General features: G+C 42.8%; 1 protein-coding gene across 1 annotated transcript in view; it reads left to right on the top strand.

The window, feature by feature from the left end:
* The window catches only part of MTHFD2L (methylenetetrahydrofolate dehydrogenase (NADP+ dependent) 2 like), a 101,363-nt gene that overhangs the window by 14,526 nt on the left and 72,499 nt on the right, over positions 1-14,338 (top strand). Inside the window, exons 2-3 of the mRNA XM_075849789.1 lie at positions 8,312-8,508; positions 10,876-10,998. Coding sequence (XP_075705904.1) covers positions 8,312-8,508; positions 10,876-10,998 — 320 coding nt within the window. The remainder of the gene's footprint in view (positions 1-8,311; positions 8,509-10,875; positions 10,999-14,338) is intronic.

Genomic DNA, 14,338 nt, shown 5'->3' with positions numbered 1-14,338 from the left:
AGGTTCTCAATAGGGTTGAGGTCAGGGGAACATGGGGCCACACCATGAGTTTCTCTCCTTTTATGCCCATAGCAGCCAATGACACAGAGGTATTCTTTGCAGCATGAGATGGTGCATTGTCATGCATGAAGATAATTTTGCTTCGGAAGGCACGGTTCTTCTTTTTGTAGGAAGAAAGTGGTCAGTCATAAACTCTACATACTTTTCAGAGGTCATTTTCACACCGTCAGGGACCCTAAAGGGGCCTACCAGTACTCTCCCCATGATTCCAGCCCAAAACATGACTCCGCCACTTCCTTGCTGACGTCGCAGCCCTGTTGGGACATGGTGGCCATTCACCAACCATCCACTACTCCATCCATCTTGACCATCCAGGGTTGCACGGCACTCATCAGTAAACAACACGGTTTGAAAATTAGTCTTCATGTATTTCTGAGCCCACTGCAACCATTTCTGCTTGTGAGTATTGTTTAGGGGTGGCCGAATAATAGCTTTATGCACACTTGCAAACCTCTGGAGGATCCTACACCTTGAGGTTCGCGGGACTCCAGAGGCACCAGCGGCTTCAAATACCTGTTTCCTGCTTTGCAATGGCATTTTAGCAGCTGCTCTCCTAATCCTATTAATTTGTCTGGCAGAAACCTTCCTCATTATGCCTTTATCTGAACGAACCCGTCTGTGCTCTGAATCAGCCACAAATCTTTTCACAGTACGATGATCACGCTTAAGTTTTCTTGAAATATCCAATGTTTTCATACCCTGTCCAAGGTATTGCACTATTTCACGCTTTTCGGCAGCAGAGAGATCCTTTTTCTTTCCCATATTGCTTGAAACCTGTGGCCTGCTTAATAATGTGGAACGTCCTTCTTAAGTAGTTTTTGTTTGATTGGGCACACCTGGCAAACTAATTATCACAGGTGTCTGAGATTGATTACAATGATCCAAAGAGTCCTAAGACATGAGTCTTAATTGAAAAACTAATAATTAAATGTTTATGACACTTAAATCCAATGTGCATAATAATTTGGAACACGGTGTACAGTATAAGTGTAAAGGATCTGCCAGGCACAGCTTCGGGGTTAACTCCCTTAATTAATCAGTCAGCACCTGAATCTACATCCCTGAGACTGACTCCAGCTTCCACCACTCAGGCTGGCAGGCTTAGGAGTGGGAGAGCCTATCGCAGCCTGGCCAGACTCAGCTAGCTCCCGCCCTCTGTCTATTTATACCTGCATTTCCTGTTCCTCCTTGCTTGTTATTCTTTTTCGTGTGGTTTCCTGGCCCAGCTACAGCTCCTTCTATTTTGTTCCTGCTCCATACAGACCCTGGCTTACTGACTACTCTTCTGCTCTTCGTTTGGTACCTCGCACACTCCTGGCTTGACTCGGCTCATTCACCACTCTGGTTGCTCACGGTGTTGCCGTGGGCAACTGCCCCTTTCCCTTGCTTGTATTCCCTTGTATGTTTGTCGTGTTTGTCGTGCACTTACTGAGTGCAGGGACCGCCGCCCAGTTGTACCCCGTTGCCTAGTGCGGGTCGTTGCAAGTAGGCAGAGACAGAGTGGCGGGTAGTTTAGGGCTCACTTGTCCGTTTCCCTACCCCCCGGTCATTACAATAAGAGGACTGTCTCCTGGAGCCTTGTATCTAAGCCTACCGTGTGGTAAGCTTATATACAGGGCCCATCATACAGGATCACACATGGGCCCTGTATCTAAGCCTACCATGTGATTGGCTTAGATACAGGGCCCAGTAGACAGCATCACACAATCTGTGATCCTTTCTCATGGGCCCGCTAAGCCTGCTACATCATAGGCTATAAGGGTTTGTCTAGTCCCTAAACATTGATGGCCTATCCTCAGGATAGGCCATCAATAGCTGATGGGTCGGGGTCAGACCGGGACCCCCGCCAATCAGCTGTTTTGAAGGGGCCCCAGTGCTCGTACGGAGCTGCTTCCCCCTTCATTTTCTTTACTTGCTCACACTGTGAATCGTTGACACGGATTTACAGTGTGAGCAAGTGACCGGAATTAGGGGGAAGCCGCTCTCATACGAGCGCTGCGGCCCCTTCAAAACAGCTTCAGCAGACAGGGATATTAATCTTACTCTCCTCTTCAGCCGCAGCGGAGGTCCTGACAATGCTGTGACATCAGGACCTCCGCTGCGCTCTGGAACAAGGCGGGTAAGTACTGTGAGTTTCTATAGTAACAGGGTCCTGTGGTGTTGATGTGGTGCGGGGGACGCAGGGCCCCCTGGCTTTGGGGCCTGGTGACAATTTCGACCGCTGCGACCCCTATAGCTATGCCACTGGTCACAGACCGTCAGAGTGCCCATACTGAACCCCAGAGGTGTAGCTAGGCTTTTCATCATCCAGGGCAAAAATTCAATTTGGCGCCCTCCATCTGAAACTCGCTATCACTCACCACTAATTAATGTAATGTAACTTCTATTTTATATTGGTTTATTTTTATTTAATATGAAAGATTTTATATATCACACACACTATACAGTGGTTTCCATTATAAACAAATAACAGGACGTAGGTGTGACCAGAGTTTTATACATATTTACATATACAGATATATATATATATATATACACATTTTTTAAGTTTTTCCATCGTCGCATTCCAAGAGCTATAACCTTTTTATTTTTGCGTCGACATAGCTGTATAAGGTCTTGTTTTTTGCGGGACAAGTTGTATTTTTTAATAGCACCATTTTGGGGGACATATTATTTATTGATTAACTTTTATTAACTTTTATTTGGGGTGAAATAGAAAAATACCTAAAATTTCGCCACTCTTTTTCACATCTTAAATCTACGCCATTTACCATGTGATATAAATAACACAATAACTTTATTCAGCGGGTTGTTACGATTGCAACGATACCAAATTTGTATAGTTTTTTTATGTTTTACTACTTTTACACAGTAAAAACGCTTTTTTTGAAGAGCCGTAACGTTTTTATTTTTTCGCCGATGCGGTTGTATGAGGGCTTTTTTTTTGCGGGAAGAGTTGTCGTTTTTATTGGTACCTTTTTGGAGTAGATGCAACATTTTGATCACTTTTTATCACATTTTTTTAAAGTCAGTATTCACAGAAAACAGCAATTTTTCCATAGTTTTTTATTACATTTTTTATGGCGTTCACCGTGCAGGTTAAATAATGTAATAGATTTATAGTCGGGGTCGTTACGGACGCGGCAATACCAAATATGTGTAACTTTTTAACTTTATTTTGTTTTTTTAATAGTAAAGCATTTTGTAAGGGGAAAAGCTGGGTTTTTCATTTTTTTCACATTTTTTTTAAAATTGACTTTATTAAACTTTTTTTTCACTTTTTTACTAGTCCCACTAGGGGACTATAATATGCGATTCTGCGATCGCATTTATAATACACTGCAATACTTTTGTATTGCAGTGTATTACTGCCTGTCCGTTTAACACGGACAGGCATCTGCTAGGTCATGCCTCCGGCATGATCTAGCAGGCATTCGCTACAGGCAGACCTGGGGGCCTTTATTAGGCCCCCGGCTGCCATTGGAGACACAGACACTCGGTGATCGTATCGCCGGGTGTCGGTGGGATGAGAGAGAGCTCCCTCCCTCTGTCCAAAACCACTCAGATGCGGTGCACGCTATTGTGCACCGCATCGGAGGGGTTAAACGGGTGAGATCGATACTAATATCGATCTCACCCGGCAGAGCCGGGACGCTCCCAGCCCTCAGCTGCCTCTGGCAGCTGAGAGCAGGGAGATTTCACAGCTCCCTGCTCTGTTTACTTATTCCGATGCCGCGACGTAAAAAGTCTATGGCATCGGAATAAGGCTCGTTAGTGACCGACGTAGAAACACGATGGGCCGGTCACTAACGGGTTAAACCTTCCCGCTGCAGCCCTTTTTCAGATTTTCATTTTCGTTTTTTCCTCCCCACCTTCCAAAAGCCACAATGTCTTTATTTTTCCGTCTATATAGTACTATGAGGGCTTGGTTTTTGCGGGACGAGTTGTAGTTTTTCGTAGCACCATTTAATTTTCCATACACTGTACTGGGAAACGGGAAAAAAAATATTTGTGGGGTAGAAAATGAAAAAAAACAGCAATTCCTCCATGTTTTTTTGAGCGCTGTTTTTACGGAATTCACTGTGCAATTAAAACAATATGTTAACTTTATTCTGTGGGTCAATACGATTACGGCGATACCAAATATATTTAGTTTTTTCCATATTTTACTACTTTTACAAGTAAAAACCTAAGTGTAAAAAGTAAAATTTATTTTGTATCGCCAAATTCCGAGAGCCATAACTTTTTTATTTTTCCGTCGATTAAGTGGTATGAGGGCTTATTTTTTGCGGGATAAGCTCTAGGTTTTAATAATACCATTTTGGTGTACATGCGACGGTCTGATCACGTTTTATTTCATTTTTTGTGGGAGATTAGGTGACCAAAAAATACAGATTCTGGCGTTTACAATTTTTTTTTTACGGCGTTCACCATGCGGGTTAAATAATGATATATTATAATAGTTCAGACTTTTACGGATGCGGCGATACCAATTATGTTTATTTATTTTTTTACTATGCTCTAGGTTGAAAATGGGAAAAGGGGGGTTTTTTGAACTTTTAATTTATTTTTTTTTACACCCAAAAAAAAATTTGACTCATTTTTACTTTTTTTATTAGTCCCCCTAGGGGACTTCAACCAGCGATTGTTAGATCGCTTGCCCGATATATACTGCAATACTGTTGTATAGCAGTTTATCGTGATTCTGACAGGCAACTATTAAAGCCCTGTTGGACAAAGATGGCGGACCTGGGGGCCTTCATTAGCCCCCCAGGCAGCCATAGCAACCATCGCCCCCCCGTGATTGCGTTGCGGGGGGCGCGATGAGCTGTTAGAGGAGGTCGCCCCCCTCTTTCTAACGATTTAAATGCTGCGGTCACTATTGACCGCAGCATTTAACGAGTTAAACGAGCGGGATCGCGCTCGAGCGCAATGCCGCTCACTACTCTGAAGTGTCGGCTTTAACAAACAGCCGACACCCGCATCGTATAGAGCGGGTTCACTCCATGAGCCCGTTCCATACTTCCCCTACCCAACTTTGGCGTATGGATACGTCAAATGTTGGAAAGGGGTTAAACTAATACAGGCCCCAGACCAGACCCCTTAAACTAATACAGACTCCATGCCAGACACCTTGAACCAATACAAACCCCAGGCCAGAAACCCTAAATACAGACTCCAGACACTTTAAACTAATATTAACTCCAGACCAGAACCCCTAAATACAGATCCCAGGCACACATAGCAGCACACACTTTACTACTCATGGAGCCTTGCTGTTCTGCCCTCTGGCTTTAGGATCCTACAACAGTAACAGGACCTGCACACATATGGTCATGTGTCCTTGTGTGCAGGTCCTTCTGCACACAAGGTCACCCCTTTATGGCAATGGTTGTCCCTAATAACAGTGGCCTCTTTCAGCAAGATAATGCACTCTTCCACACTGCAAAAATTGTTTATTAATGGTACGAGAAACTTGACAAAGAGCTCAAGTTGTTGACTTGACCTCTAAATTCCTTAGATCTCAATCCGATCGACCATCTGTGGGATGTACTGGAGAAACAAGTCCAATCCATGGAGACCCTACCTCAAAACTTACAGGAGATAAAGGTTCTTCTACTAAGTAGTCAAATGGTTTTATTCCTATGGATGATCATGTATATAATATCTGTAATGTCTATGGCCGCAGACTGTCGTCCTGACTTACCCTCTGACGGCCGCGGCCATGGACGAGCGAGTTCCCGGCGGCATCTCCCTCCTGGGAGACGCCGGCACTCACTTCCTGGTTCAGACACTGTCTCCTGCAGGGTGTGCGCGCCGGCGCGTGCTCGGCCTTAAAGGGCCAGTACGCGTACATTTGCAGAATAGCTGCAATTAGCCCAGTATGCCTCTGGACTATAAAAGGAGCTCTGCCCTCTTGATCATTGCCTGAGCGTTGTTGCGTTACCTTAAGTTTGTCCTTGCAAATGGTCTCCTAGTGTTTTCCAGTTCCCAGTGTTTCCCGTTCCTGCCGCCTGTACCCTGTATCCCGTGCTACCGTGCCTTCAAGTGTTGGAGTCATGTTGTGCCCTCCGCTACATCTACTGTGCCGCACCCCGCCGGGTGTCTGTCTACTGCTGGAGCCTCATCTTAGCCTGAAACCACCGCTACTGTCTACATTGCCTCAGGTACCCTGTCAGAACTATAGACATTGCATATGTACCTGTTTGGCCAGCTGCTATCCCGTTACGTGGTACGGCCCAGTGGGTCCACACCCCGCACTGTGACAATATCTATACTCTCACACATTTTAGAAGTGGTATTGCAAAGTTACACTAAAATAAAGTGTTAAAACGGCTTCCCATTTACAGAGGCTGGACAATTTTGATTGATGGTAACACATAAATAATGCATTACACTGTACACATAAATAGTACTGCTATACCAGACCCTACAATTAGTACAAACCTCTGACCAGACCCCAAAATTAATACAGACCTCAGACCAGACCTCTACACGCCGCACACTACGTCCTGATGCTGGGTGGTGTCAGAACCCAGTGCATCAGTACCCATAGCTGAAGAATATCCAGTAGCAAGGAGGGTAAGTATACCAGCTGTAAACTATTGGATTAATCTAAGAGATAATGGCTTCGCCCCCTCCACATTCTTTGCTTGAGGCAAGTGCCCCAGTAACTCCCACCCCCTAGATACGCCCCTGATAAATGACTCTGCAGGCTTCACTCAACATTTTATAGTTCACTGACATATGTTTAACGAGATTTATGGTCAGATCTTCCAATAATTTTCAGCACAGGCAATAGACTCTTTTATCTAGTGTGGTAACTGAAGCACATTTGACCTGATACTGCATATGGCTCATATGGCATATGGCTAATGATACTGCATATAGCCACAGACTTACCTTTCAAATCCACTGCCACTCTAGCGACAACGTTCCCCCAAGGTCTTCATTTACTTGGCCACAAGGATGACATGCCAGCTGCGACACATGACTGTGGCAGCCAATCACTGGCCCCAACTATGACTTGCCACCCATACTGATATGACCAATTTGGTTAGTAATTGGCTGCCACAGTCACGTGGTGAGTATGAGTAAGCAGAGACATGTGAGGGACCAGGAAACTTTTGGTGTGGAAGATTTGAAAGGTATTTGCCTATTTTTATTTTTAGCCATAAGCAGCTGATACTGGAGTTTTCCTAAAGAACAGAAAACCCCTTTAACAAATTTGAGCTATACAAATTTAAAATACATCCGAAGAGAATTATTAGGGTTTTAATCCGTGAGGGAATTAATTATGTGTGGCCATATTTGCCGTGTGACCAGTATAGCTGTTTAGTTAACCTGACTAGATAATGCTTATCTTATTACGCCTTCTGGCATTTGATTTATGTTGCTAGTCCTGCTCCATGATGGCAGTCATTACTGAAACAATGGCTTATAAAGGTTGTGCGGATGAAGCCTGGCGTCCTTTAGAAAAAGTAATAAATGATGCTGTTTTTGAATGTGACCTTTCATTTTATATTTATAGTAGAATTGTTATTTTTTGTATGATCCAGACTATGGATAATTGTAGTGCATTTGTAAATTAGTACTGTATTTAATAAAATTATGGGTAACTAGACCTAACACAAATAATACACAGCGGGTTTAATAGTCACCATGTCAAATGTGACAGCAATGACAGAATATGACGAGTAAAAGTTGTATAGGCTTGTCCAGTGCATGTAGAGAGAATAAACAGAATTGCAGCTTAAAAGGATTGTTTTACCTCGAAAATTAATTTTCACCCTATTAGAGAAATCTCAGTTAAAGGTGGCGGTTCCCTAGTTTAGGACTATTAGCCAGAACGGAGAGCTGCTACAACGAGCATCTCACAATCTGGAGAAACCAGCATGTCCATACATTACACGGACAGCCCATTGATGTCAAAGAAAACGGTGCAATGCTTCAATGGAGGTTTCTTCACCTCGAATTTATATTTGTGTTCTCTATTGTCTATAATTTATTTTGATATATAAATATGTATAATATTCCCGACTTAGGGGAAATTGCGTTGGGCTAGGCCTTTAGACACGGTGAGGGGATTTTTATTGTTTGTTTAACATCTTTATTCTTATTATTCTTATTATTATTCTTATTCTTATTCTTATTTGTTTTAAGAACCTTAAATAATACTTACCGTAGGTTATTTAGAATATGTAAAATAAATAAAATTTGTTTTAATACATTTTTTTTTGTTCAATTTTAGAACATTTTACAGATCCAAAGCACATGTTATCTCAGGAAATAAACTTGCCAAAGAAATAAAGCAAGAAGTCCAGAAAGACGTAGAATCCTGGCTAACACTTGGCAACAACAGGCCCCATCTTAGTGTCATTCTAGTGGGCGACAATCCTGCAAGCCATACTTATGTGAAGAATAAGATTAAAGCTGCAACTACTGTAGGTAATAACAGAAAACGCAAAATAGTATGGTTTATTGATACGTGATACTTGATACTTTGATGGCACAAAGTCTGAGACAGTTAAAATAATTAACATGTAATTGACATACTTACAGTATATATCTGTTAGTTAAAGGGAACCTGTCACCAGCATTTCACCTATTAAACCAGCAATACCTGGTGGAAGTGGGTGAAAAATGATTTTTATATAACCTAGAATTATCTTCCTAGTCGCCTCTGTATCTTTAGTATTCAGTCTTTTAGTCTTCCCACATCATATGCTAATGAGCATAAAAGAGTCACATCTCCAGTTGAAAAGAGTCAAATCTTCATTCCTCAAGTCTTTCCGAGTTGAGCCCGCCTCCACACTTTTGATTGACAGCTCCTTGTGTTTGGACACCATAGTGGCGCATGCGCAGTAACTAGATTTGAGGCCCGGACAAAGCAGGGAAGGGTGTCGGACCATACATGACGGGAGCGTTCGCACTACCTCAGACGACATTTCGCCATTCAGGGCAGGCTAGTTTTCAGCGGTGGGCGGGCATAAGAACAGGAATGAACGAGATTGATGGATTATTACCATAAAAGGCACAAAATGTTTGCAGACTGTTATTTATGGTCGGGGGAGGAGTTTAGGAGAGGTAATAACGACAATGTACTTTTGACAGCAGCGGCCAGCGAGGGGTGAGTAGAGTTCAATAGGTGAAATGCTGGTGACAGGTTCCCTTTAAAGATGCCCAGAGAATGCATTATTTTATTGACTTTATCTGGAAAATGGTGATGGAAGTTCACCAACTTGGGCTACTCAAACATCATGTTTACCTTTGACCGACATTTAGATAATGTACATAAAATGTTGAGTAACGGGATTCACCAGACCAGGCCACCTTCTTGCATTGCTTCCTGATCCACTTCTAATGCTCACATGCCCATTAGTAGGCGATTTCGGCAGTGGGCAGGAGTCAGCATAGGCACTTTGACAGGTCTGCAACTATGTAGCCGCAAATACAGTAAGCTGCAATGCACTATGTTCTGACACCTTACTTATATAGCCAGCAGTAACTTTTTTTTTAGCAATTCATGTTACAGTAGCTCTTTTAAGTGGATCAGACCAGACAGTCTAGCTTTCAATCCTAATGCGCATCAATGAGCCTTGAGCACCCATGACCATGTGCTAGAGATATGCCGTCAGCTGCTAAGACCTAAATATTCCTCAAATTGTAGCACTATACCACCAAAATGATGTAACCATAAGTGTCCATGGTCAAACTGACAAATATGTTCAACTTGGTTACAGTATTTAGATGCTGACAAAAATAGCAGCCATTCTAGTCAATACCGAAGACTGCGTTTATGATATTTATCTTAGCTGCTTCAGTGATTCTTAAATTTGAGACAAATTAGCTACCACTCAAAATTAATGGAATTGCTAGTAAGCGTACTGTACATTCATGGTACAACATGGTAGTTAATATATGATATTATTTCTTAAAACAGACATAATTATCGACCCCCGGTTGGTGTCAACATGTTTTGATCATACAATCTGGCTGCAATGGAGCCAAGTGAGGAAAGCACTTTAGAGCCTTCAAGTTTGCCAATTTTGGTGGTATAGTAGAATTTTTTTTTGTACCAAAACCCTGATACCCCTTATGGAATTTTTGGGGATTCTGCTGATTCGATCAGCTAAGTTCCAGGAAATTCAATACCTGATTATAACTCAAATACAGTTATTGTATCTGACATATAGATATGATCACTGCACGTCAGATGCAGAGAAATGTGTTAAGTGTGGATAGATTCCTATGGAGGACCAATGTCACACACTCTGGGGGCATATGTGGCTGAAGAACTTATGAGACATTTTTGGCAGGAGTTAAGGAGACATTTAAGACACTTCTGGGTGATTTTTAGGTTGAGGCACCTATAGGGGCATTTCTGGCAGGAACTTATTGCGGCATATGAGGTATTTTATGTACTCATCTGAGGCTGATACATTTGTGGGGCATCTCTAGCAGGCACTATGGGTGCATCTGAATCTGAGACACTATGAGCACATACTGTTGAGGAAACCTCTGTGGAACTTAGGAATATAGGGGCTTTGAGGGCAATAAAATCAGTAATGCAAACATTTTTTGTGGCACATTTCTTTATCTTCCTCCATTCTTTTGATCTGGGTGAGTATGGAATTGTTGAACTTATACCTATGTACATTCCATTGCAAGGTATAGACTATATAGACAGTAGTATGATCTGATTCTACCTTCTACATTATTGGAGAAATGGAACCATAATCATGTTGTTCAAAATATTTGTCATTGTTTCTTACACAGTACATGCATACAGAAGAGTCTTCTTTTTTATTGTAGGAATTTCCAGTGAAGTAATACTTAAGCCCAGCAATGTTTCTCAAGAAGAATTGCTGGATGTTATAAGCAAGTTAAGTGACAACTCTAATGTTAGTGGCCTACTGGTCCAGTTACCGTTGCCAGGTGAGTGCCACCAATCATATGACTATTTTTATTCACAAATTCTTCTACCGACATATAGCAGAAAAAATGGGACATAGATAACTTCAAAACGACAAAAAAAGCCATACTTACTAGGTGGGTGGGTGGGTGAAAACCCGTTCCCAGCAGGACGCAGACAGGTCAAAAAATGCTGCAGAAGGAGAGTTCATTAAATAGTGATAGCCACTCCCACTAGTCTTGAGGGGAGTGGCGAACTAAGTGCTCACAAGTGTGCGATAAATGAGTGTCAGTGTTAGTGTAGTGCTAGGGTGTGAATGTATGGTAAAAAAGAAATGTGTATGTATGAAAGTGTCAGAACTGTGTAATAATGTAATAAAAATAAATAAATGTGTGATGAATGGGGGTCAGTGCTGTGAATAGTACATGGGGTGTATGTATTATGTGTAAGGGTATGTGCACACGTGAACTGTCTTTTACGTCTGAAAAGACAGACTGTTTTCAGGAGAAAACAGCTGCGTCGTTTCAGACGTAAAAGCTCCTCCTCGCATTATGCGAGGCGTCTTTGACGCTCGTAAATCTTGAGCTGCTCTTCATTGAGTTCAATGAAGAACGGCTCAAATTACGTTGCAAAGAAGTGTCCTGCACTTCTTTGCCGAGGCAGTCAATTTACGCGTCGTTGTTTGACAGCTGTCAAACGACGACGCGTAAATGACAGGTCGTCTGCACAGTACGTCGGCAAACCCATTCAAATGAATGGGCAGATGTTTGCCGACGTATTGTAGCCCTATTTTCAGACGTAAAACGAGGCGTAATACGCCTCGTTTACGCCTGAAAATAGGTCGTGTGAACCCAGCCTAATACGTGGAGGGATAATGACATACAGTATATCTATGAGTAAGTCCATTTTCTGAGATGATGATTTGCAAATATACTGCTCTTCTATATATAATTTTTTTTTACACAGTTTACTTATGTTATGCATATTGACACATATAATTATTTATCCTTTTGTTTAAAATACAAAAAATTGAATTCAAATTATTTTCTTTTTTTGGGGTAGGGTGATGCACTGTTCTTTATTTTTATAATTTGGCAATAAAACTACAAACAAGAGGAAAACAAAGTAAATATAATCATGAAAACCTAATTCCTGATTTGCCGTTTATTACCTTACTCACGTGTCTATTTTGCCGAATGGTACATATAGCCCTATTTGACTACTAGTTGATTCAAAATATAAATTTTGTTGCCAGTGTTTAATACACGTATATTACTACTAGATGGCGATATAAGCTAATCTAAATTACTTTAAAAGAATACAAATTATCATATCATAAATCTGGACTTAAAGGGGTTATCCAGGACTTTTTAAAATCTGCAGCAGGGCAGGGGATGGCATAACATAATAAACTAACAGATACTCCCCCCCTGAAGTACCCCCGCTCCAGTGTTGAGGTCCCGTTCTCCGAAACTCCCAACCTGGAAACTTCTGTAGCGTTCACATGCCTTTCATCATTCACGTGCTGGTGCAGCCAATCGTAAACCTCATTGTCTATGTGCTGTTCCTGGCAGCATCACTACTCAGGCCAGTGATTGGCTGCAACGGCATGTGATTGATGAACGGTACGTGACTGCTGCAGGTGCTTCCAGGACCAGAAAGGTGGAGAATGGGGCATCAGCGCTGGAGTGGGGGGTACTTCATATGTCCCAACTGTTCCGGATTCAGAGGGTAGTCCTGGATTCCGGGTGGTGTCCCCCTGTCCTGGTGCGGCCGGTGATATGTCCCGGTTTTAACTGTATCTGCTTCTTTACGACACAGATACAATTAAATCCAATGCTGGAACCGTCAGATCCCTGCTTCAGCATTCACTGTGTGAAGCGGCTATAAGCCATGAGTGGCTCGGCACAGACAGGCGCGATGTAGTGACATCATTGCGCCTGTCTGCGCCGATCCACTCAAAGCACAGAGTGGAGGAGAAGAGGGATCTCCCCAACTCGTCGTGGGAACAGGGCTGGGTAAATATATATATTTTTTTGTTAGGCACTATAAGGCATTATACAGTATGGGGGAACCTGCTAAGGAAGCATTATACTGTATGGGGCAGCTAAGGGTGAATTATATTGTATGGGGGCATTATACTCTATAAGGGCAGCTACGGGGGCATTATACTGTATGGGGGTAGCTATGAGGACATTATACTATAAGGGGCAGCTATGTGGGCATTATACTGTATTGAGGCAGCTATAGGGCATTGTACTGTTTGGGGGCATCTGTGTGGGCATTATATTGTATGGGGCAGCTATGGGGGCATTATACTGTATGTGGGCAATATACAGTGTGTTTGCATCTGTGTGGGCATTATACTGTATGGGGGCAGCTATGGGGGCATTATACAGTGTTGGGGGCAGGTATTTGGCATTATACTGTGTGGGAGGCACTATGGGCTATTATACTGCGTGGGGAAAGCTATGGCGTCATTATACTCTGTGGGGGTTCTATGGGGGCATTATACTATGTGGGGGTTCTATCGGGGCATTATACTGTGTGGGGGGTTCTATGAAACATTATACTGTGGGGAGGCCCTATGGGAGCATGATACTGTGTGGGCTGAACTGGGTGTGTATGGGCGGGGATTGGGCATGGCTTAACAGGGAAAAAATTTGCCCCAAGTTGTCCCTCTTAGCAATACTTGAAAGTTGAGAGGTATGGTACTTCAGGGGGTGAGTATCTGCTAGATTATTATATTATATCTTCGCTGTCCTGCTGCAGATTTTTAAATGTCCCTGATAGCCCCTTTAATCTTAGCGCTAGGACATAACCCCTTAAATGTTCCAGTCAATAGCAATCGCGGCATTTAGGTGGTTTGACACCCAACAGAGGTCCACAATCGCCGATAGGTTGCCATGGGAGCCGGGGGTCTAACAAAGGCCTCCAGGTCTGCCCTGGCTGTACGCCAAATGCGCCATTCCAGAGGCACATCATTATAGACTGCCTGTCAGTTTTAGGCCTGATTCACGTGGACGTTGTACATGTCTGTGTGCTGTCCGTTAAAAAAACGGACTACACACGGACTCATGCAATTCAATGGGGCTATTCAGACATGCGTGGTTTTTCACGCAGCATGTGTCCGTTGCGTGAAACTCACTATGTGTCCTATTCTGGTCCGTTTTGTGGACCACGTCGCCCATTGAAGTCTATGGGTGCGTGAAAATCACGGACAGCACACAGACGTCATCCGTGTGCTGTCCGTGATTCACGCACCAGTTGCTAAATAAAAGCTGAGAAAAAAAAATATGTGTACCAACACCGACATGAAAAACTATTGCCACACGGAACAAACACTGATGGCACACGGAACTG

The sequence above is a fragment of the Rhinoderma darwinii genome, chromosome 1 (genome assembly GCF_050947455.1).
Source record: "Rhinoderma darwinii isolate aRhiDar2 chromosome 1, aRhiDar2.hap1, whole genome shotgun sequence".
NCBI classification, from domain to species: Eukaryota; Metazoa; Chordata; class Amphibia; order Anura; family Rhinodermatidae; genus Rhinoderma; species Rhinoderma darwinii.
This window is presented reverse-complemented; position numbering and strand designations above follow the sequence as displayed.